The sequence below is a fragment of the Penicillium odoratum genome (assembly GCF_028828045.1).
Source record: "Penicillium odoratum strain IBT 22623 chromosome Unknown utg000001l_segment0_segment0, whole genome shotgun sequence".
In the NCBI taxonomy this organism is placed as follows: domain Eukaryota; kingdom Fungi; phylum Ascomycota; class Eurotiomycetes; order Eurotiales; family Aspergillaceae; genus Penicillium; species Penicillium odoratum.
The window spans coordinates 1,026,819-1,051,806 of record NW_026643143.1 but is presented as its reverse complement, the minus strand read 5'-3'; the positions used below and the strand labels follow the sequence as shown (position 1 = coordinate 1,051,806).

Below are 24,988 nucleotides of genomic sequence, written 5' to 3'. Positions count from 1 at the left end.
GCCTCACAACAATCCCAGAATGAGAGTCGATCCAACTCGAAAATAGCGATTTGATTTTTCCCCTTCTTCACCTACACTCCAAATGAGTGTCACCTGTTGATTGCCAGCGTGTTTGATATCTCTAGGATCTATTGATGATTGCGAAAACGCCAACCCTCCACGGCGCTTGTGACGCGACGGGAGGGAAATAAAATGGGTCCCTTCGAGGGGGGAAGTGAGTCAAGGAAAAGGGTCGTAGGATGAGGCACGCAGCCCTCTTTTGACCACTGGAATGCTAAAAAGGCGCAAGCGCTGAAAAGTGGCAAAGTTTTAGAAACAAAGAGTGGGAAAGGCAGCTGGCCATTCAACCACGCATTGCTAGGCCCAGGGAATTCCGGGAGCTAGTACTTCCGATCACGTTCACGCGCGGGGAGACACCGCAACAACAGCGCGTCACGAGTGTGGTTCCTATGCCAGCACTTTCGATTGAACGAGAAGACGCGCAGGAATGTTTCAAGTCGAACACACGGACACTTCGCGCAGATGATGTCGGTACCCTTGAAAGAATACTGATAGAGCGAATGATCGAGAGCAAAATTCTTCTTCCCAGTGTTTCAAAGAAGAACGGAAGCGTAAGGGGTAGATCCCCCTCGTTTAGGGATTCGTGGTAATCGGATCAGCCCACGCGTGGGGTCGAAGAGGGGGGGGGGGAGGCTGAGGCGCGAAGAATGCTGAGGGCTAGAGAAAAGGACCTTCGAGATTAAGGTGATGTATGATTTGATATTAAAGGAGTGGGATTGTGATCGAGGAATGTGGTATCGACAAAAAGGTTGGAAGAGGATAAAGTGATGAAGTAAAGAGTCCGAACGCGCCGCGTTGTTGATCCCCGATGCCTAAAATGGTTTAGCGGCGGGGAGGGACGCGTCGTGACATAAACAAGGGATTATGTAAGTATTGGGGGGGTTTTCACAAGGGTACAACATAAGTATAAACAGGTCTAGACATATAGAAAATCCAAATGTATGTGTAAATGAGGATAATCGAAGGATAATCAAGTAGATTATCATGTTACTCGAAAACTTGTGCGAGTTGAGTTTTTTGTTTATGCAGGAATTAAACAAATTGCCCCTGGCGCCCAATCTACAACGCCACCGTAACTAACACATTATATGGTAACATGCGATTCCCCGATTCGCCAGTTCCCAAAGGGTAAAAGAAAATCAAACAAAAATCCAAATAAAACAAAAAGAAAAGAAAAGAAAATAAACAAAGCCCCCAAACACATCAAACATCTCAAACCCCTCAAAATCTCCCTAATTAAGGAGTGGAAGTACATAATAAACTCTATGATAGGCCCACTTACTAACTCTTCCAACTTGAACCACGCGAAATCTCCCTTGCTTAGGTGGCTTCCCATGAGTCCACCAAAGTCCAACTAACCTACTCTTGGTCATGTCTTGCCATGGCTCATCTGATCCATCAGTCTGATCTATATGATGTAGAGGAACGAAGAGATCTCGACCATTCCGCCCCTTTGGTCTCGTCCATGGACATACCTAAGTCTCCGGCAACCCTGAAAGTCCATTTGAGCTCCCAAAATTCGTGGACCATTTGAAAGCATGAATTATTTCGGAGTATTTATAATGTATCACTGAATGTCTATCTCTAGTGGGGGCCAATTTCATCCTGTCAAGGTCGGGGATCCGCCCGTCCCGTCCCGTGGGTCCCTATATCACACTTGGCCCTGGACATGCAAGACGTTAAATGATTTATTGAAATCGAATAAAAGAAAAGCGAACACATCCAAAACTCCATCAGCACTCAAAAAAAAAGCAATATATGCACAGGAAAGGAGCTACAATACTTGGAAATAATATTCAAAAAAAAGAGAAAATGACAAAATTTCACAAAAACAATCGTCAGGGCGACGAGGAAGCCCCTCGCTCTTCAGAGCACTGGTCGCTGTTGCTAGGGAATCAATGAGCTTCCTCAGTCAGGGTATTCATGCCCTGCTGCATTTTCTCGATCATCTGGATCGCAGTATCATGATCCAGTCGAGCCTCTGGAGCGAAGAGTCCAAAGTCCAATCGGTCGTCTCGGATGGCTGCCTCCACATCGATCGTGGGCTGTATGAAATTGCCTTAGTATCCACCTGTAACCACTCATGGAGAACAGGATAGATCACTTACCCAAAATATATCCTTCATAGCCGCCGATGAAGCAGCGGCCCGCATGGCTTGCGTGGCAGCGGGCACTGCAGTGTCATCATTAGTTAGGGAATTGGCTTTGAAAACCTTGACCCCGTTAATATCCTCAATATCGCTAAATTCAAGAGATCTGAAGACCACCTGATTGGTGGCAGTGCTGCTGGAGTCCTCCACCTCAGGCAAGCGCAGGAAATTGACGCAGGTGTTGATGCGCACCCCAGTCCATTCAGCGATTTCCACCAGAGAAACACAAGAATGCTCAAACATGCTGATCAGGTTGATGTCGTCCTGGATCTTCTCAGCCGCGGCAAAGAGTGAGTCATCGCCATCGGGAAATTTATTGTCCAGGCGCAGTGGAACAATATTAACTGTAGGAGCAACAAGTCCAGATAGCCCTTCCGTGACGAAAGACCGATTGGCGAGATACAACCCAACGACAAGACCCTCGGAGCCCCCAAATGTCTGGGCATGCAGTCGAGCATAAACTGCCAGGAAAATCGATTGGACACTGAGGCCCCGAAGCTTCGCGGCCTTCTCAGCCCGGGACATATTCGAAACGAGCCCTGGTCGGTAGTGCTGCTGAATAACGCCAAACTCACCCAATCGTGAATATCCAACTCCCTGGATTGCGATTTGATCCAGATACTTCTCCCAGAATTGGCGTCGAACACCAACGGGCGAATAAGCATGCTGAACAGCCACAAGTTGGGAGATGTCGCGCGAGTTGGATTTTGATTCAGCCTGCGTGTTGTTGCAAAGTTGGGCAAGTTCATCCATTATGTACGGCAGACTGACTGCATCGTAGAGAGCGTGGTGAATCTTCAAGGTAACCGCTGTTCCCTTGCTGGTTTGACAAGCATGCAATGCGACCGGTACCGAACCGAACTCCTGATCAGGACTTGTGGTAGCAAGTTGATGATCGAGAGTTTCGTGCCAACGAATGGGAGATTGACTGGTTTTGAACACAGCTTGGATATACGGCACTCGTGGATCATTGGTAGGAACAAAAGCTGTTCGAAGGATAGGAGTTTGCTCTATCAGCCGACACCAGGCCTTGTCGAGAATTTCCTGACTGAGCTGCCTGGATGACAAGTAGAGGAATTCGGGATAGAACACCATTGAGTTCAAGGAGTTCATTGCCAGGAAATATGTCTGTCCAGCGGTTGCTGGAATTATTCCTTGAACTTCTTGCAGGTTAATGCCACATGAAGAGAGCAAGGGAGCAGTTTGAATATTGTCAAGCGACCTCTCAAGGGCTTTGGCAATCTCCGTTGGTGTGAGATCTGCATGGTTGATGTCCACTACCGTCGCCATCTTCTCAATTGTGCCCGTTTTGAGCATATCGCTGACAGTCAATTTGATAGATTGCTTCTTTAGAAGTGCAGCGACCTTGATGGCACTGATACTGTCCAAACCGAGCTGGAAGATATTGGCTCCCGGATCAATTGTGTTCTCAGGTACTCCAGACACAATTGCAAGGACACTGCGAATCTTCGACTCGATAGTGGACCATTCCCTTGGACCATGCACCCGAGGCAATACTCCAGATTCCACTTCTTCATCGGAGGATTCCTGAGGGACCAAGTAGCCACAGATTTTCATGGCCTCTCCACTGAAATCAACAGTCTGTTCGAATGGCTGATGAACAATTGACAGCAAGACGTGTGCCATCTGCTCAAGCAATTTAAGGGTATCCTTCTCTCCAAGAACACTGCCACGACAAGCCACTCGACCCACGAGGCTCTCTCCAACGCTTTCAATCTCAGCACAGACCGGATATTCAACATCAGATGCACCCACTCCGGTGGATTTGTAGAGGGCCTGCCTGGTATGTTCACTTTCTGACGGTCTCTTTTGGTAGATGAACAGTGTATCAAATAGTTGGCGCGACTTGGTGTCAGGTCTAGCGCGCCGCAATGGGAAATGCTGGTACTCGGAAATCTCCAATAATGTCTCTTGAACATATTTCACCAGATCCAGACGGGTCCCATGTAGAATAACTCGCATGGTCACAGTGTTCATGGTTGGGAACATCACATTTTGGGAATCCGCGACGTTGCGACCCGAGAAAACCAGGCCAAAGACAACATCTAGCTTCTTGACATGTGTAGCTAGGACAAGAGACCAGCAGCTGACCAAAAGTGCTTGCATGGTGATCCCATTTCGCCTGCAAAAGGCATCAGCCTTCTCGGATGATACAGAAAATGGCTTCTCTGCACGGTGAACCACGGTTGAAGCAACCTCCGAATGATTCACTGATGGGAAGAGGACTGGCATGCAGTTGGATAGGGTTGCTCTCCAAAATTTGAGAGCCTGCTCCCCCGAGGATGCGATGATCTGCTCCAGAATTGCATCGGGAGATGGACGAGAACAGTCTTCTCCATAATAAGACCTAGCCACGTCCTCGTGCAACAAATTGATTGACCAGCCATCATAGAGAGCATGTGCAATGGAAAGAACGAGATAATGATCATCCCTATCAGTGGTGACAGTGACTGTCAGAAGTGGGCGATTTGCGAGTTCGGCAGACGCTCTCTTGCGCTGTGCTTCAATTATGGAATCCGCCGTGAGCCCATTTAGATGCACAGTTTGAAAATCAAAGATACCTTCACTATGAACAACTTGAGCGTAGGCGGCGGGTATCTCGGGATCCCAGATCTCGACAAAGGATGTGCGCAGAATAGGGTGAGCTTTGACAACGGCTGCCCATGCCTCTTGAAGTTTTTTGCGATCAACATGCGGCTCGATCTTTAGGACCTCATGATTGTAATAATGTTGGTAATCAGACGCAGTCATTTCCGCGACCATGGCTTCTTGAATTGGGGTGGCTGGGAGAACACGACAGGTGTCCCGAGGCAAAAGGCCTTCCTTCTTCAGGAATTCAGTCAAGGATTGTTCAATTTGGCCCAGTAATGGAGGTGTTTCATTCTGTTCATCATTATATGAGACGGCCAGCTGACAAGCACAAGCCTTGATTGTTCTGCTGCGCATGATGGTGCTCACAGGAAGCTTGATCCCCACTTTGCTCAACCTGGATGATAGCTTGATAGCATCGATGCTGTCAAGACCAACCTCAAAGATAGATGTCTCTCCTCGGATTGAAGCTGCGCTTACCCCAGAAAGACTTGCAATTACATCTCGAATTTTGCAAGCTTGCGATGTCCATTGGAATGAAGAATCGCCGCCCCCAAGCGGATTGGGGGATTCTTGGACCTTGTATTCATTTACCTGAGTAGGAATTCCTTCCGAAATTCCATTGAGATAAGGCATTTCATGGTTGGGGTTTTGTGAAAATTCAGACAAGACCTTCTCAAAATCGGAGAGAAGCTCATGGGCTGTCCCAAAGGACATGGCATGACTCTTTGCGGCAAGAGTTAAGGTCAGATGTTTGTTGCCCTGTCGCACAATTTCAAAGGCCAAAGGATATACATGCTCGGCCTCTGAGTCGATTGGAATCCACGGATGGCTCGCCGAGGACTTCTCATCGGAATTTTTTCGTTGAAAAACGAAGAGGCAGTCAAAGAGAGGCTCATCAGGATTTCTTCCGAGCCATTTCACAATGTCACGAAGAGCAGTGAATTGGAATTTCATAGTAGAAATATGGTATTCGTGACACCGCTGAGCAACCTCTGCCCAGGATTTCAGCCCACGAAATTGTATATTGCTTGGAATTGTGTTGAACAAAGGACCAATGACATTTTCAATTCCAGGAGTATCGATTGTGCGGCCTGAGGCAATAACACCAATTGGCGGGACAAAAGCATACCTCCGGTGAAGCGTCAACAACCAGCAGGCATGAAGAATGGCTTGTTCGGTGGTGTTGAGAGATTTTCTTAAGCGATCCAAAGGGTCCGTGGTATCAATTCGCAACGTATGTACGAATGAGGCTTCCTGGCTTTGCTCGGAGTTCAATAGAGGACGGGCTTGACAAGTTGAAAGATGCTCCCTCCAAAAGGATTCTGCTGCTGGATCTTTGCAAAGAGGACCCAGATGTAACACATCAAGGAACTCCGGAGTATTCGCAAGGGGATTGGGTTGACCGTGATAAATATCAGCAACCAAGTCAAGAAGAAGGCCCAAGCTGTTCCCATCATATAGAGCGTGAAATATATTGAGACACATGATCGACTTCTCAGGAGAGGTGATTATTCCTACCTCCCAAAGCCTCGTGGAAAGGCTGCAAAGATCAACAACCCATCTATTTAGCTGCTCTTTTCGGGCACTTTCCATTGCCCCATCGAATGCAACATCCATGTGGAACCACGGAAGCATATCTTTCTTGAGAATGACTTGAGCATAGCCATCAGGAGAAGGTGAAAATCGCGCTCGCAACATTTGAACTTGACATTGCGCCTGCTCCCAGCTTGCCTTCAATTTATTCAAATCAATAGAAGGGTTCAACTCAAAGCTGAAAGAAGAGCAATACATGGGTGCAGGGCTCGACAGGAAGTGATAAATTATTCCTTCCTGGAGCGGCGTGCAAGGCGAAATCTGTTGGACATCACTCTCGATGGTTCCGATACTTCCAACGATGGCATGAAAATGCTTGTGAGCAAAGGCTTGAATGACTTGCTTTGCATTTTGGTGAAGATTCTCCTTTAAAGGGGAGACGGTTGGGGATTCCCGTAGGGCTGACGCCATACCGGCGATAGTGGGATCTTGGTAAGCGTTAGATAGAGATTCACTGTGTAGAAAGGCATATAGCTTACACTTCATTATCAAGGATGGCTGAGCATGGGGGAACCCACTATCTCTCAGAGTCCTAGAAAAGGAAATAACCGAGATGGAATCAAGACCCAATTCGTAGATACTTGACCATGACGATATAGCAGAATCTGTAGATCCAATGAAATTTGATAGCGCAGCGATGATCTCATCTTCGCGTGCATCTTTCACTGTTTGATTGGTAGCCATCGCAGTCAATGCTTGAATGTCATCCAAAGAAAGCTCCTGGTAGAGGCTCTTCAAGACCTTCATATCGGCTTTGTTATTTGCAGACAGAGGGAAGCGAGTTAGTGGGATGATATGTGTAGGTACCATGTATCCTGGGAGGTGCGCATGGCAGGCCGCCTTTATGGTTGATAGGAATAAGCCATTGTCATCGGAGGTATCGATCTCGACAGAGCGAGACTTCTTATCGGTACCTAACTTGGTAACGAAAGAGACGAGCTGGTCTTTGGACTGCTTTGGATGCTTGACGACCAGTGTAGCAATTTCATTTAACTCGGATGTTGCTTGTTTGACGACTTCGTTGATCTCTCCAATCTCGAGTCTTTGTCCGCGCAATTTGACCTGGTCATCAATCCGGCCGAGAAATTGGAAACTGTCATCGCATAGAATTCTGACCAGGTCACCTGTTCGATATATACGATCTTCATATTCAGGCAGGTCTTGGAACCGCTCTCTCGTCAGCTCTGCCCTGTTCAGGTAACCTTTCCCAACAAGTGGGCCGGAGACACAAAGCTCGCCGAGACCGCCGCGCAAAACAGGCGTGGATGTTCCTGGGCGGAAAACATAGGAACCGACATTTTCAAACTGGGGCCCAATATTGGAGGGCTTATCATTGGCGCGCATTCGGGGAAGCATAGTGCAGCCGATGGTGACTTCGGTCGGACCGTATCCATTGTAAATAACCCCATGGTGCCCCCAGGCATCGAGAATTTCTTGCTTCAGGGCCTCTCCACCAGTGATAAATACTCCTCGACAGAGGGAAGGGACCTGATCTGGGTGTACCAATCTTGCCAAGCTGGGTGTCAGATCAATGTGTGTGATTTGGAGCTTTTGAATCGTTCCTGGCAAATCTTCGAAAAGAAGATCCCGTGGACAAGAAGTGACACAAATTCCAACGCTCCAGCTCCAATACTGTTCAAGGACACTGACGTCAAAATGGAAGGACGCAAATTGTAGCCAACGAGAGTCTTCATCCCAGTGTGGCGAAAACAACCTTTGAAATGCCAGCATGGCCTGAACGGCATTGTCATGAGTAATTTCGCAGCCCTTTGGCGTGCCAGTTGTCCCAGAGGTGTACAGACAATAACATGTATCGTTTGGTTGTATTTTGCGAGAGAGCACTGGAGGCTCACAGGGAAAGTCTTGGTATACACCAGGCTCATCTAGTGCGTGAATTTCCACACCGGACAGGCCGTCAAGCTCCAGTTTTTTCGGCAGACTGCAAAGCAGGATTTTGGAGTCTGAATCCTCCATGATGAACTGCTTGCGAGAAATAGGAGCGGAGGGATCGATGGCCAAGTATGCACAGCCAGCTTTGAGAATTCCTAGTATAGCAATAGATGCCTCCGCACACTTATCGAAACAAATGGCGACCATTCCACCCGGGTCAACACCCTTGCTCTGCAAGAAATGAGCAATTCGGTTGCCATCCTCGTTTAACTGCTGGTAGGACCATGTCTTCTTTTGAATATTTTCTACGTCGGCACCGAATGCAAACTCAAAAGCAGTCTTTTCTGGGACCTTGGTGGCGTTGTCCTCGACGAATTGATGCAGCAAAGATACCGATGTGGGCAAGGCTTTCTCCTTGGCTGGAGTTATGGATAACAACGGGTTTTCGAGAAATAGGTAGTCATCCGAGTTTGAATTTGGGGAGAAGAGTGTTTGCTCCAATATTTTGTCATATTGATTCAGAAGAATCATGGCTTGCTCCTGGGGAACAATGTCGTTCCTATAGCTGATTCGGATGTCGAGATCGGTCGAAAGTGGAACCAGTTCAATGGAAATAGGGTACTACCAGGATTAGCATGTTGTCTATAAGCCTTATGGCAAACATACGTCAATTCTTGTTTCCTCGTCAACAACTTCCCAAGATTTGGAGTTACTTGGGTGTGACTTGAACTTTTGATAGACAAAAAGTGTGTCGAACAGAGGTTCATCGCTTCCAAGCCAGCGCTGAATTTGTGCCAGCGGGGTGAATTGATTCTTGATCAAAGAAGCATTTCTCTTCAGAATGCGAACCAGCAAATCCTTATTGCTTCCTTGAATGCGTTGAGGGGATGGGACTGTCACGAGACATGGGAAAACTGCCTTCTGCGCTGCTGCCGACAGATTACGACCAGAAAGGACGGTACCAAAGGTGACACTCTGTTCACCCGTATATGCAGAGAGTAGTCGAGCCCATGCTGCTTGTCCAGCTGCTTGCAGTGTGACACCTAAATCGCGACAGCGAGCCTCAAGAGCATTGAGCGACCGTGAGGAACGGATGGAGTTGCTCATCAATTTTTTTCTTTCGATGCGAATGGGATTCAGGTCTGGAAATTTGGATGGATGAACTTCCGGGGCAAGCTCTTGCCAGAAATTCTCGGCAGATTGGTTTTGCGTTTGGCTCTCAATCAAAATCGGACCGAGAGTGCTTTCGATGGGGCTGGTCTCAGCCAGGGCCCGCTCTTCATAAGCTGTCAACACATCGGAAAATATTGATTCCAGAGATTGTGCATCATAGATAGCATGAAGAGCAGAGAAATGAACAGTGGTCAGCTCGTCGGAGGCCTCGATGGTGATTTGCCATGGAGGTCGGCAAAGATTGTCAAAGATTTGCTGCTCTTGATCATTGGGTTTATCTGTATCAGATTCTGCTAGTTCATTCCATGGGATCTCAAGACCTTTCTTGTAAGTAATCATGGCAAACGGATATTTTGGATCGCCTAGTTGAACGAAACCAGTTCGGAGCATATCATGATGGGCCATCACCTTTATCCAAGCCTCCTTCAACAAAGCCTTGTCCAGCGGCCTCGAAAAGTTCAACGCCATGCGATTCAAGTATGTTTTCCCATGGGAATGCATGAAAAGGGCCAACATCCCATTTTGAACAGGGGTGCAAGGTCGCAAAGCCTGCACTGTGTGAGAAGATATGCCGAATTGCTCACAGACAGATCGAAGGTGTTGATTCTCAAAAGAGGAAAAGTCAAATTCATCTTCATGGGAATCTTTTCTGCTGGTATCAAGAAGCGACGCGATCTTGTCAAGTGAAGCAGCCTGTTTTGAGAGGTCAACTCATCAGTTACACGAAGTTCCAAGGAAAAAGACTTACCTCAAGAATGTCACCTGCCGAGATTTTGTATCCCAGTTTACGGAGTCTCCCAGAAATTTGAACAGCATGGATGCTGTCGAGTCCGAGTTGGAAGATGGTGGTATGCAGTGAGACAGCTTCCGTCTCAATACCTGCAAAATCGCAGACAATGTCTCGAAGTGTATCTTCATGGTCAGACCATTGAGGAGTCTTTCCCGATGATTGTTGAATAGAGACAAGTTTCCGAATTTCTCTCGTCTCGAATATAGGAGCAATAATGGCCCCTATAGATCCCTTGTCGGAAGCTTGTGCCGATGGATATTGCACCGTGTGCTCAACGAGCGCCAAAAATCCTTGTGCGAGGCTCCTCGCCACGTTCTGCGTTAGGAATGATGTGCGGAAATGGAGACATATCGAGATGCTATTTTGGTTCTCATCGGGAATAATCTCACAGATTAGAGGAAATCCCATATTTCCTTCGTCTTGAAGAAGTTCCCAATAACGTGGGTCCAAGTCGGTTTTGCTCTGCTGAAGAATTACCAAAGTATCGAAGAGCTGAGAGCCTCCATGTAAGACACGCCTTTGAATGTGACGTAAAGAGGTAAGTTGGTGAGGTAAAATATCACTGTTGTGCTTCTGGAATAGCTTCATGATATCCGCATTTGTTGACGCCGGAGACATTTTGACTCTCATGGGGAGTGTGTTGAAGCAGGGCCCAACTATGCTATCCACGCCATCCAAGGGGATGGTTCGACAACCGAAAACATTGCCAAAGCAGACATCGGAAGAGCTGGAGTGCAAAGCTAGTAGCCTTGCCCAAGAGGCATGAAAGACATTCAAAGGCGCCACGGACAGTTCTTTGCACTGTTGCTTAAACGACGCGAGAGAGTCGCTGAAATTCAGATGGATCTGCTCTGAGGTGGAGGAATTTATTAAGACCTGATTTCCTTCAGGGATGGGCAAGAGTGTTGGTGTCACCCCAGCGAGGTAGCGATCCCAAAATTGGTCAGATTCACCAGAACCAACAGAAGCCATATATTCAATGAATTTGTGAAAGGGTTGAGTTTTGGGCAATTCCTGGCCCGAGAGAGCAAGCTGAATTCCCTGCAACAGCTGCGCTATGCCTTCACCATCGTACAAGGCGTGATGAATTGACAAGAGAAAATACGTATTTTGTGTGGAGGCCTCTGTGAGAATAGTCAACGAGTATGGAACTTTGCCATTGACTGGCGACTGGCGTTCAAACTCTAATTTCTTCTTTGCAATTTCCTCACTGAGACGGTGGGAAGATGTTTCAAGGCAAGACCAAGGTAGATCTACCTTGTCTAGAACGATTTGCGCAAATGCAAATCGCTTATCCTTGTTTGGTCTAAAGCAGGTTCTGAGAATTTCATGCCGATCCAGCATCTGATTCCATGCGCTCTCCAAGGCTCTGACATCGGCGTTGACACGAAGCAATATATGATTGAAGTATGCCGAATTCATATCAGACTTGGCTGCCAACATTGCTTCCTGCAGTGGCGTGCATGGATAAACACCTTGGACAGAAGTGTTCTCATCCTGGAAATCATTTTTGATTCCAACAATAAAGCTCTCATCAAATATGAATGTGGCGTCACTTTGCAGGGCCGGTTGCTGAGGCTGGTGGCAATTCGTGATCCCAACAACAGTCGCTAGCTGTGCAACGGAGCTATGGCGCAAAATTGTAGAGACAGCAAGTCTTCCACATCCTGAATCCTGTAGTTTTCGCGAAAATGCAATAGCAGATAGAGAATCTAATCCCAGCTTATAGAATGACGTGTTTCTGTTGATATTCTGTTGGTCAAGTCCAGTCACTGCTGATAAGGCGACTGCAATAGTCTTCTCAGTATCAGTGAGATCGTCATCAGAATCGTCAGCACCGCCGCGAGAAAATGCTGCGAGTCTGTCTGAGCTTATTGCCTTGATTTTTTCCCTGATCATGAAATGATCAGTCTTGTAAGACTCAGTCATAGGCAATTTTTCCATTGGAATGATAAGAGAAGGAATTGCAGATGTGGGGAGCCTTTTGCTAAGTTCTTCGAAAATATCTTTAGTCAAAAGAAAGATTTTCTCAGAGTCCGATGGGTCTTTGAGACGCTCCGAAGGAACCCAGGCAGTAACCAGTTGCTGCTGATTAGTGCGAGCGTTGCTCAAGATCATACTCACGGCATCTTCAACAAAGTTCAAAGACATGATAACATGATAGATTTTCTCAAAGGCTACCCCCTGATCATGCCGGGGAACAACCAGAATAGATCCATCAGGAAGAAGTCTGCCATAATCACCAGTCCTGTAAAATCGACCAAATTGCGAATGATTGATGAAACGGCTACCAAGCGCATCGTTCAAATCAGAAAATGTGCGCCCCTATATCGAATAATTAGCGATTGAAGAAGCATACAGTACCAAAACCCACAACTTGCTCCCCTCCGAAGCATAATTCTCCAACTGCACCGCGTGGAACCATCTTCATTGAGGGTGATTCCGACACAATCATCACAGAAGTGTTCTTTAGCGGTGTACCGATGTTTTCAAGAGAATTTGAGCTTTCGAAATTGGAATATAAGGTGCAAAAGCCGGACAAGCCAGGAGTATCGTAGCCTTCAATTATTATTAGTTCCAATAATGTAGGACCATTTCGCAACATCTATACATACCATGATAAAGTCCTTTACCAGCCCAGTTTTGGCGCACTCTAGCTGTCAGTGATTCCCCGGATGTAAGCAGGAATCGAACGCCCGGAACATCCTCAGGAGTTAGGCGAGAGGCCAACGTGGGTGTCAAATGAAGATGGGTGATGTTCATTTTATTGATGATGGAGCAGGGAATTCTCGCCAGACCCTCATTCGGTGCGATACACAGGGTAATTCCCATGTGCCAGGCGAAGAAACTCTCAATGATTGATGCTATATCTTGTCAGCGGATTGGTATGATACTAGAGGGAGCACGCATACCATGGAGCTGTGAAGAAGTCTGGAGAAGTTTTGATCCCGCCGCGGTGGGGTAGGAATCCGCCAGTACATTGATATGACTTTGTAGGTCATGGTAGGAAAGATGTGCAAGATTCGTTAAGTCGTTTTCTGTTCCTTCGCTAGCACAAACAATGTAAAAGGAGTCGTGAGTCGTGAGAAGATTATCATCAAGGTAATCATCCAAAGAGCTAGGCAGGAAGATCTTTGAGCCTGAATGCAAGAGCACTGATACATCGTTGTGGGATTTAGATGATCGAATGATCCATGGTTGCACATCAGAAGCTGCCCGTATTGATTTCATCTCATGTGAGGATGTCCGATCGGTCAGAGGCAACAATCCAGCTCCAATCTTAGCGATCGCTAGGATGGAAATGTAGGAATCGATCGATCTGTCGAGATACATTGCAGCCAAATTGCCCCTTGTCAACCCCTGCTGGACCAGGCAATTAGCAAGGCGATTGGCTCGAGAGTTCAATTGACCATATGTGATACTATGAATCTCTGGAGGTGTAGATTCTTCAGTTGAAAGCAGAATTTCGATTGCTGTTCGATTCGGATCAATGAAGGCAATCGTCTCAGCTCCAGTCACAAGGCTCGATCGATTTCTCTGAGTCTCGGGATTAGGATTGAGAATTGATAATGTTGACAGGGGCAGATTGTCATTGACTTCATTGATTGAAAGCGTCGGAGAATCGATGAGAATCGATGCCACCAAGTCTACCTGTTTCAGAAGAGTTTGTACCTGCTCGGGTGGGAAGATAGCATTTTGGTAAGTCGCCCTGGCGTGGATTTTGTCTCCTCTAGGCTCAAACTCCAATAGGAGCACAAACTCCAGAAACTCTGCCGTGTCAACTTCGTGGAACTGGCCATTTTCATTGTCATTGGTCCAGACACTTTCCTGCCACACCAGGGCAGTGTCAAAGAGTTGCTGATCAAAGTCAATACCAGATATCTTTTTGATGTCCTGAAGAGGAAGATTGCCATGTTCAAGAGATTTTCGATTCATGTTCTGAATTGCGAGGAGAAGGTCTGATACATTTTTCATCTTGTCGAGGTTCATGCGTGTTGGCAGTGTACGAATACATGGCCCAATGACCGTCTCGATACCCTTGACTGGCAAGGTACGACCCGAGAAAACAGTACCGAAGACCACGTCATGGGACCCGATATACGAAGAAAGAATGGAAGTAAATGCAGCTTGGAAAATGGTCTGCCGGCCCACTAACAGATGCTGCGACACCTCGTTAAGTTTTGGCACAGAGATGTCGAGCACACAAGTGACCTCCCGCGTACCTGGTGCGAGGTCCGTTTTACCATGGAAATTGGGAAGAGGGGTAGGAGAGAAACCTTGCAACTGATCACGCCAAAAAAGAGACGTTTCAGTAGCTTTCTCGCTGAGTTTGTGCTCAATAAAGAAGTCCGACAATATATTGTATGCAGGTCTTGGGGGAGTTTCCTCTCCCAGTAAGATTCGATGGAGGTCTTTCAGGATCAACTGCCAAGACCACCCGTCGTATAATGCATGATGAATATGAATTAAGACCCGGAGACCATCTTTTGTTTCTTTGAACTGAATCCGTAAAGGATTAAGAAGATCATGCTCTGTAAGCAAGGAGAGGTCGTAGTCAAAGACATCACGTCTTTGAATGAGCTGTTCATCAACTGCATTCCAGGTAAAGCGGGCAAATGCATGGTCCTTCAGGCCGATCTCCACAAAGCCAGATCTCAAGAGCGGATTTCGGTCCAACAGTTTGACGAATGCATCCTGAACAGATGTTGAGTTGACTGAGGGTTGAAATTCCAATTCAACCCAGTTACAGTATGCTTTGGCATGTCGAACCGTTTCCAGTATCATTGCCTGCTGAATATGGGTGGTTGGTTGCACGTCAATCACCTGTGAGTCCAATCCCAGAGATACAATTCTGGCTGCTCCCGCACTCGCAACTAATTGACGAATCCTGCAAAGACCGGCTTGCGTATCCCCGGATGGTTTTGTGGTCTCGATTTCTTTGGCAAGCTGCCAAACCTCATCGATGCAATCGGCGTTTAACAATTGCGCCACGTCTAGACGGATACCGGCATCCAGGAGATGCGAGGCCAATCGGATCGCGGCTAGCGAGTCGAGACCACTTGCTACCAGACTGTCTGTTGACGGAAGCTGTCTGCCTAGAACATCGGTGACACACGATGCAATTGTCTCCTCAAGCTCATCTCGTAATTTCTGTTGATCAACAGACTGTACAACGGCGCGGCGACGAGCGAAATCGGCTTCTAGTGCCTTGCGGTCAATTTTGCCCGACGGGAGCTGGGGGAATTGATCGACCAAAATAAACTCGCCCGGGACCATGAAACGAGGTAGCCACTGACGGCAGATGTCGCGGAGATGGCGATCGGTGAGACTTTTATCGTTGAGCAGGACAAACGCCGCCAAACTGCCGCCAGCCACGACGACCACAGCACTTCGAACCTCCGGCGCTCTGAGAATTACATGTTCAATCTCTCCCAGCTCGATTCGCTGACCACGCAACTTAACCTGGCCACTGGAAATGCGACCAAAACACTCAATCTCGCCCGAAGGTAACATTCGAGCTTTGTCGCCGGTACGATAGAGTCTACCATACCATGGGCTGTCAATAAAAGCCTTGGCATTTTCTTCCGGTCGATTGATGTATCCGTCTGCCAGTTGCGGGCCGCCCACAACAAGCTCACCGATCTCCCCCATTGGAAGAATCTGGGGCTCCTGGGTGGAATAATCGGACTCCAAAGACATAATAAAGGAAGATACGGTTTTGAAGGGTTTGCCAATCAGGTTCACCGGCGCATTGGACTGGAATGCCGTCGCCGCAGTACAGTGAATTGCAGCTTCAGTTGGACCATACATACCATGTAGAATCCCTTCCGAATATTCTGACTGACCAAACTCCTCAATCACATGCTTGGTGAGCATCTCACCGATTGTCAGCAGAACTCGCAAGGAGGGTGCGGCAGCCCGGGTGCGCAACAACTCTCCCGCTACGGTAGGAGTCAACTCGGCGGCATCAACTTCCATCACGGTCATGACATGGGAGATATCGAGAAGCATGTTCTCTCTCTCGGAGCCGATGAGGGTCGCACCTCGCATGAAGGGGAAAAACACTTCAAACACAGAGACGTCGAATGTGGGGGATGCAAATTGCAAGAATCGATTGAATGAGGGTATCAGGTCATTGTGGGCCAGCAAGGATTGAGTGGCCGCCAGATGTGATATCCCCACACCTTTGGGACGACCAGTGGAACCAGATGTGTACATCACATACGCCAGATCCGACGGCCTGACCTCGAATTGTGGAAGGTCAAGAGTTGGCTCGTCCTGGACCTCATCTGTATCTATCACGGCTACCGATGCATTCTGGGGTATCCGGGCGACCAGCGCGCCGTTTGTGACCACCACCGAGGCCGCGACATCTTGCAGAATAAATTCTATCCGCTCAGGTGGCGCATCGGTGTTCAATGGGCAAAAGGCACCACCTGCCTTCAGGATCGCCAGCCACGTAATGTATAGCTCCAAAGACTGTGGTAGAAGTACGGGAACCACCATCTTTGTGCCATCAGATCTGGATGTCGCAGCAAGAGAAATCTTGGCTGCCAGGTTGGAAGATAGCCAATCAAGAGACTTGTATGACAAGCAGCGAACGCTTCCATCGGCAGCTAGAAACTCAATGGCATGATTGGAGTGACTTGGATGAGAAGAGCCAGTGAAGACTAGATTATGGAGTAGTTGCGGACCTGGTAGTATGCAGGGAGATGGATTGGCGATAGACCTGGCAGGTAATTCCGAAATGGACATTTCTATCGGGAAGCCAGACTTTGCTTGTTCCTCAACAATATTTGGGAGGGAAGTGCCCAAGTGGTGTACGGCTGCAACATCCATGGTGGGATGCAACATGCTCGTATGAGCTGTCCACGAACCACGTCAAAGAAGTCGAGGGGAAAAGCTTTGTACAAAGTTCAGATAAACTCGATGCATCTAGATTGAGCAATTAAATCTACTGATTAGATTATCCATTTCGTAAAACACGTTGGGGGATTGGTCAGATGTAGACAACGGCCCATGATCAAACCAACTTTAATGGATGACCACTTGTCTCCACCAGTCAAGCGATCATGGCGCACAGCGCCACCATAGAAAAATATTGAAAATGTGCAAATGCATCCATATTGGGAAACCCACGAATCAAAAGAGCATGATGCAATGTTGCTTATAGATTGCTTGTTAGAAAGACTGTGAGTGGCTACTCTTGGCCGTTATGCAGGAGGGGGAGCCGCTTAAAGTGGAACAATACTTGCTCGCGGCAGAAAGAGGTCCGTGATGGAGGGGGAATAAGGAGGGGACAAGGAGGGGCAGAAAAAATGAAAGGAACATTTGAAAGAGGGGGAGAAGAGGAAGGGAAAGAGGATCAGGAAGAGGTTAAATCTTGAGGGTTTTTACCTTGATCACTTCAAGTTTAGTTTTACGGAGTTTCCAAAGTAGTCGGGTAGCAAGAGCCAAATGACCGAGACAGGCGCCGAAATGGTATCGGCCTTGAACGGAGAAACTTTGGATTTTATGCTTATTCTTTGTTTCTTTGGGAGGTATTGGCGACCTATGACTAGTAGAGCCAGTGTTTAGTACCAACTATATTAGATTCATTATATCACTATGTACTTGTATAGATATCAATACTCTGTAATATTGAAAATGTTCTGTTCTTCGCTTCGGACTGGAAGTGGAGAAAAGAAAGAAAAAGTGGCATTCGTACACAAATGACGTAATCTTGAAACCTGTATTTCTTCCTCTTTGTGATCTTTTGACCTATGATAGTGAAGGTAATACTGATTTACAAGATATATCAGGCTTGAAGATCAAGATCTCATGCCCAAGCGCTATAATGTTTTGCAACTCCACGTTTCAGGAAAAATAGACGAGGCAAGGCATATATCCAGTAGTAGGTTTAGTAAGGGAATATTTTCCCTTGCCCATATAGCTGTCCCCACCTCGGGATCAGTGCGTGTGCCAAGATTAAGTCACTGGTACAACCAAACATAACCATACGGGTAATGCCCGTTCTTGTACCGAGTACTCAATACCGACATCGGGCAGCTGCGGAGCTTTTTTAGTCTTTTCTTTTTCTCTTTTCCTTAAAAACTTTCTTGGTTTTTCTGCTCTTTTCCCTTGCATGACCATGTGCAAGGAACCAAAGTGGGGAGTCGATCTTAACGGAATTTCATTCATTCATTTCTAACAAAAAAAAAACTTATATAATTGTGGAAACCACCTTTGATCCTGCTTTCTCTGGTGGAGAACTGATTGATATGGAATTTAAATCACTCAGAATTACTGGTAACTTGTGCTCGTGCTCGTGGCTCGTGGCTCGTGGCTTTTACTTTCTCCACTTTTGAACCGATTTTTTTTTATCTGATCCGCTTCCGAGGTAAATTTCCATTATTTTGCTTCCACCTGTGTGGAACCATTCGAAACGTATCAGTACGGCACGTCAAATCTCCGTTCGCCTGGATCCGACTGTTTCTACCTCAAAGAAGAAATCCCCGAGTGGAGCTTCCCATCCAGTCTACCTAGCTCCCCTTGTACATAAGTCGTGGCTCCTCCTTGACTTTTTTACTTTCTTCACTCCTTAGCTCCATTCTTTAGTTCCCGGGTTCTTTTGGATATCATCTGCTCATATTTTGCTTGATCCTTTCATTTCCCCCAACAATGGAGCCAATTACTCGGAGATCAGAGCTTCCCATCCACAAGGAGCCACGCACACAGCCTTCCCCAGCACGCTCATTGCTGCGTCCCAGTGGTGCTGATGAGCTGCACGACTTACTCTGTGTAGGCTTCGGTCCAGCCTCCCTCGCCATTGGTATTGCCCTGCACGATGCCATGGACCCGGCCTTGACCCGCAATACCCCTGCGGGCTTCAAGCCCAAGGTGTGCTTCTTGGAGCGCCAGAAGCAATTCGCCTGGCACTCGGGTATGCTGGTCCCTGGATCGCGCATGCAGATCTCCTTCATCAAGGACCTGGCTACTCTCCGTGATCCCCGCAGCAGCTTCACCTTCCTAAACTACCTGCATCACAAGAAACGCCTCATCCACTTTACCAACCTGGGAACTTTCCTACCGGCTCGCATGGAATTCGAGGACTACATGCGCTGGTGTGCGCAGCGATTTGAGAACGTCGTGAACTACGGCGAGGAGGTTGTGGAGGTGGTCCCCGGAAAGACCACCGACGGGGTGGTGGAATACTTTGTGATTCGCTCGCGCAACATCGAGTCTGGTCAGATCTCTTCTCGGAGAGCTCGCAAGGTCGTGGTGGCCCTTGGTGGCAAGGCCAAGATGCCCCCGGGCTTCCCTCAGGACCCGCGCATCATGCACTCGTCTAAATACTGCACTACTCTGCCTACTTTGCTCAAGAACGAGAGTGCCAACTATAAGATTGCCGTCGTGGGTAGCGGTCAGAGCGCGGCCGAGATCTTCCACGACCTGCAACGGCGGTACCCAAACTCGAACACTACCCTGATCCTCCGGGATACAGCCCTGCGGCCCAGTGATGACTCTCCTTTGTATGTGCCCTTATTTTTTCCAGGTTTGATTTTTTTTACTAACTTTTTCAGCGTCAACGAGATCTTCAACCCAGAGCGGGTGGACAAGTTCTTCCAGCTGCCCGCGGAGGAGCGTGCCAAGCGCATTGCGATCGAAAAGGCCACCAACTACTCGGTGGTGCGTCTGGAGCTGATTGAGGAGATCTATAACACCATGTACCTGCAACGCATGCAGAACCCCGATGAGAAGCAATGGCAGCACCGTATCCTGTCGGAGCGAGCCATTGGTCGTATTGAGCACCACAACCCGGCGTCTCGCATGCGCGTGCACGTCAAGTCGATCAACGATGACCACACCGATGGTAAGGAGGTTTTGGAGGTGGATGCGTTGATGGTGGCTACTGGCTACTTCCGTGATGCGCACGAGCAGCTGCTAGAGCAGGTGCGCGGGTTGCGACCTGCCGGTCAGACGGTGTGGACCCCCGGCCGCGACTACCGGGTCCAGTTGGATGACAGCAAGGTCAGCCGTCATGCGGGTATCTGGCTGCAGGGCTGTAATGAAAAGACCCACGGTCTTAGTGACAGCTTGCTATCCATCCTGGCGGTACGTGGTGGTGAGATTGTCAATTCGGTATTTGGTGAACAGCTGTTGGGCGCGTCAGTGCAAGACACCCGGTTGCGAGCGATGCTGTAATGGTATGGGGAATTGGTGGGGCTTTTAGGACCCCAAACGAAAAGAAAAATTATACCAAAACGCCAGATTATTCCTATTTTGGTTTAGGTGGTTGGTTTTTGGTTTCGGTTACTTTAATTCTCATTCCATAGCATGATCATTTTCTTTATTTTGGGCTTTGGCTTGGTGTATTTAGACACGGTGTTTTAGATTATTTTTTTCCAATGACATGATGTATTTCAATTGAGCTTCCAACGTTTTTCCCCTTCTTTTTTCTCCTTCCTCTTTAGCCTAAGCTTGAATAAAACACTGGTGGGGTTTATATCTTGGTCAGGCTCAAGCCAAGACGGACACGGCCTCGGACACCGCGCGAACCAGGCATGGTCTTGGCTGTAAAAGAAAAACAAGTGAAAAGAAGAGAACAGGAGAAGAATAGAAGAAAAAGCTCTCCAAAGGCCTAAGAACATTTTGATATGATAGGACCCTCATTTGGTCAGCAACTCATAAAACGTTGATCACGCTGATCTATTACTCGGGCAAATGTGAAGAGAATGAAGGACTGTGCTACTGTGTTACTGTGTTACTGTCATTGTTATTGTTACTGTTACTGTCATTGTTACTGTTACTGTTACTGTTACTGTTACTGTTACTAACTGTAACTGTAAGATCAAAAGTGGATAAGTGGCGCCATCAGATAAAAATCCCTTTTTTATCTGATCAGTAAATTTCCGATCGGCATAATCTTCTTCCTGCTTACTATTCTCACATTCTCCTATGTTTTGATTTTACCTAGGTATACCTGAAAATATCGTGAAACCCCAGATTTCTGTGGATAATCAATCCACCGCTAATCACTTCCCTTCTCTCTAGAGAGATGAGACTCCATTGTGTATTTTGTTCTGCCCTTGTTCCGTGGACCCGAGTGACCCGCTCAATCCCCCAAAGATTGATTTGATTGATTTGATTGATTTGATTGATTGGGGCTAAACCTGGAATACGAAACATGTGTTCCCCACCGTGTACGCTAATGCCTTGGAACAGACTGATGATTCTAGACTGGATCCGGATGCAACCGAGACGAGGGTATTGCTTGTCAGCAGAAAAGACAGTTGGGGCGATATCGGATCGGAATGATCCCACATATACTTTACTTGGTTGAAGGTTATATTATATCTGGGGATTACACTACTCTTAGGACACTGTTCGATCGTCCGAGAAATGACCGGAAATCAATCATGTGTCCCCCGATCCGGTGGGACTTACCTGTCATCGGTTTCCGAGAGTCGGTGTGGCCCATCGCCTGCGCTACCGAGGTGGGTATAAGCTGGGTTCGGCTTGGCAAGCGGGAAAGAGACAACTTTCCAGAAGTCCCTGCAGACGCATGGATCGTCCAGACCTGCATTGTGCCTAAACATTAGCTGCAGGGGCCTTCTATCTTATCACACCGTCAGAACGGAGGTTGTCAAGGATTTCATTATCTAACGTCCACTGTACAAGGGTTCTGAATGCAAATAAGACATAACACTAGGCATATGTCGGTGAACAAAAGAACCGGAAAAATTCATATGCCACGCAAATGCAACACCGTCACTGCAGTCATACATGAGACCCGTGAATCGAAAGGGAATTTACCGATGTAATATGCAACTCTCAGAAATGGGAATAAAGTCGTGGCCGATTAAAACAAATGGTCTTAAACCATGCGCTCAGGGTCTTCGTCTGCCACACTGCGGTAGCCGTCACCGGATCGACCGGCACGCATGCGAAGCGGGGTTTCGTACATGTCGTGATAGTTGATGATTTCACCTCCCAGCATCGCAGCACCAGTCTCCCGTTTGCCAAAGATCGGGGCAGGGTCACACCAAAAGTCACGGCAATTGGTGGTTATACCACGAGAGAAAGGATTCCGAGACCGTCCCGCATGTGGTCCATCCCGAAGACCATCCTTGGCCGTGGCAAAGAAGGTGTCAATACCCAGAAGAGCCGACCATTGTGTGAGGCAGCCAGTCTTTCGCCGGGGTCCGTGGGAGTGTGCCAAGGCTGGATTAGGGCCTTGTCCGGCGGCAGAGAGTCCCGCCGCATCCATCGACGTTGTCCCAGCTGTCATGGCTGACGCAAATGCCTGGGAACTGGGAAGGGATCGGTCGATGGAGTGGCCTCTCATGTTCTCATACGTCGTCTGGTTGCGCGACACTTGGACAAGCTGTACAGCGCACAGCATCGTAACCCACACCAACTGAAGAATGGTCCATATACTGAGAACCAGGGTGAACGTGTCTCGAGATACGTAATCGCATAGCTGGTCATTAATGATGCTGCACTTGGCGCCTACGGGAGAGGGCAGATCGGTGATGTCTAGGATGCGTTAGCCCTAGGTCTGCTTAAATACGTTATTAAAATGAAGGCACTCACAACCGATGGTAAGCTGCACAAATAGGATGATGCCAATTTCGAGACAGACAATGTATAAAACAAAGTGACGGAGGTTATTCGCTCCAACGCAGTTGTCAATCCATGGGCAGTGGCTAAACAGATCAGTCAGGTGATATCGACGTAACGAGGGGAGATATGCAACATACTGGTCATGCTTAGCAACACAACGGCCGCATCGTCGACAATGCTTGCTTCGGAGTGGCTTTCTTGACATGCAGGGAACACAAAAATTCTCCTCGTCGAACTTCCACAACTCAAACAGCTGCTTCACCATTTCTCGCTGCTGGTTCCGGCTGCTGATCTTCGGAACGTAGCCCGGATCTCCGATCATGGCCATGGTGTAGAAAAAGGCCGTTAAACAGTAAAAAACTGCAAACACGATGTTCAAGATGGGATACGACGAGTAAGTGGCTATGTTTTGTCAGCTGTGCCACCTTCAGCAATACGACCGTTACTCACCAGGTAGAATTTGGAAGATATAACGGAAGCCCACCCAGAACAAAGTTGCGGCAAAGACACCTGCCAGATACGGCTAATAATAACTGTCAGCGCTCATTACGGGCCTGGATATCACAAAAACATACCGTCTTTTGCAGGATACGATACTCAGCGGGTCCGCGGTTGGCAATTTGCTGTGCAGTCCATTGCATGCCAAATAGAGTGACTAGGGTGAGTGGTAAACCAAGGAGAATCGGTAGGTTACTCAACATCCAGATGGCAACAAGGAGAGTCAGGAACGGCCAGAGGAAGAAGAACTTGGCCATGAGGCTCTTGTTCCGGACGAATGTGGCTAGGCCCATTGGGACCGGTTTCTGGGTGCCATCTGGTTCATACCCTCGCTCGGCCAGAGCGCGGTTCCAGATCCGCAGTGTGTTCATTTCTTGTGCTACCGTCATGGGTGACTTGCCATCGCTGGTCTTTGCGAACCGATCTGCACCATATTCCAATAGTTTCAACACAGAGGGCAAGGAGCCCTTCACCAACGCCCAGTGAAGCGGGGTCAACCCGCCTTCGTCCACCGCATTCGCGTTGGCACCCCATCGCAGGAACAGATCCACACAGGCCGGATATCCCTTGTATGCCGCCCACATCAACCCGGTATGACCTTGCTGATCAACGACATCCACGGGGATCTCTTGGTGAAGGAGGAGTAGGACGAGGAAAGCATTGCCGTCAATGGTCGCGAGATGAAGAATGTTGTAGCCTTGAACGTCGGTCAAGAGAGGATCCGCACCATATGAAAGGAGCAGGTTGACAATATAATAATGACACCGTTGCGCTGCCCACATGGCAGGTGTGGCAACCGACTCTCCACCCTTGGCATTCACATCGGCACCGGAGTCCATGAGGAACTTGCACATCGCATATTGGTTATTGATCGCCGCCCACTATTTGAACATATGACAGTCAGAAAAATGGCCATCGTCACCCACCATGCAATGGAAGAGTCATGTAAATCGCAGGGAGAAACAAACGTGTAGTGGTGTAATGCCCTCTGCATCGGTATGATTTGCGGTCAGATTCTTAGTCGCAAAGAGATTCTGCATAGCGCCAATCTCTCCAATCCGAGCCAACTGCATGATATCCTCCCCTATAGGAATTGAAGGCCTGGGCGCATCGGGCCGTATACTCGTGAGTTCGACATCGGCATCCGGAGGGGTTGAACCATTCCCAGTGGGGGTGGAGCCGGGGGTCTGGCCTGACGGACTACTGCCTAAGGTCTCCGATGGAGATGTCTTGGAAGACATGGCAGTTGTGTCGTACAGGGAAGGGAGGAGGATGAACGGGGGGGGAAGCCGAGGGTAAAGAAGTCGATCGATTCCAGGGTTTCTCTTTTCGGTCGTTGATCTTCCTAAGGGGACATTGTGTATCCTAACACAAGTACTCAAAAGATCTGAATTGAAGTTGGAACAAAGACCAAAAAGGAGACCGAGTCACGGTTCTGTAAATTCGAGGGTGAAATTGTTTCTTTTGTTTCGGGGAAACCTTGAAGCGACGCTCAGATCGTCAACTTGTTCTTTGCGGTGAAATCAATTCTTGTCCACAGATCCAATTTTTTCAAGCAAGATGTTCTTTCTTCTGCTTCAAATTGAATGGTTTTCGTCTTGATAGAAAAGAAAAG

At 47.9% G+C, this 24,988-nt stretch overlaps 3 protein-coding genes across 3 annotated transcripts; 1 reads left to right on the top strand and 2 right to left on the bottom strand.

Moving 5' to 3' along the window:
- Window positions 1-1,955: 1,955 nt before the first annotated feature.
- Window positions 1,956-17,109, bottom strand: N7520_000372 (uncharacterized protein; the record flags this gene model as incomplete). The annotated part of the gene is made up of 8 exons (XM_057134307.1): window positions 1,956-2,105; window positions 2,169-6,844; window positions 6,896-8,927; window positions 8,973-10,172; window positions 10,228-12,594; window positions 12,644-12,828; window positions 12,885-13,133; window positions 13,182-17,109. 8 exons carry the CDS (start codon window positions 17,107-17,109, stop codon window positions 1,956-1,958), a joined length of 14,787 nt encoding a protein of 4,928 aa, XP_057000243.1.
- A 1,821-nt stretch (window positions 17,110-18,930) lies between these two features.
- Window positions 18,931-20,454, top strand: N7520_000371 (L-ornithine N(5)-monooxygenase; the record flags this gene model as incomplete). Its single annotated transcript, XM_057134306.1, has 2 exons — window positions 18,931-19,781; window positions 19,833-20,454. The coding sequence occupies 2 exons, from the start codon at window positions 18,931-18,933 to the stop codon at window positions 20,452-20,454; spliced, it is 1,473 nt and encodes a 490-aa protein (XP_057000242.1).
- A 1,672-nt stretch (window positions 20,455-22,126) lies between these two features.
- Window positions 22,127-24,614, bottom strand: N7520_000370 (ankyrin repeat domain-containing DHHC palmitoyltransferase family protein; the record flags this gene model as incomplete). The annotated part of the gene is made up of 6 exons (XM_057134305.1): window positions 22,127-22,788; window positions 22,846-22,958; window positions 23,013-23,277; window positions 23,326-23,398; window positions 23,451-24,254; window positions 24,342-24,614. 6 exons carry the CDS (start codon window positions 24,612-24,614, stop codon window positions 22,127-22,129), a joined length of 2,190 nt encoding a protein of 729 aa, XP_057000241.1.
- Between the last annotated feature and the right edge of the window lie 374 nt (window positions 24,615-24,988).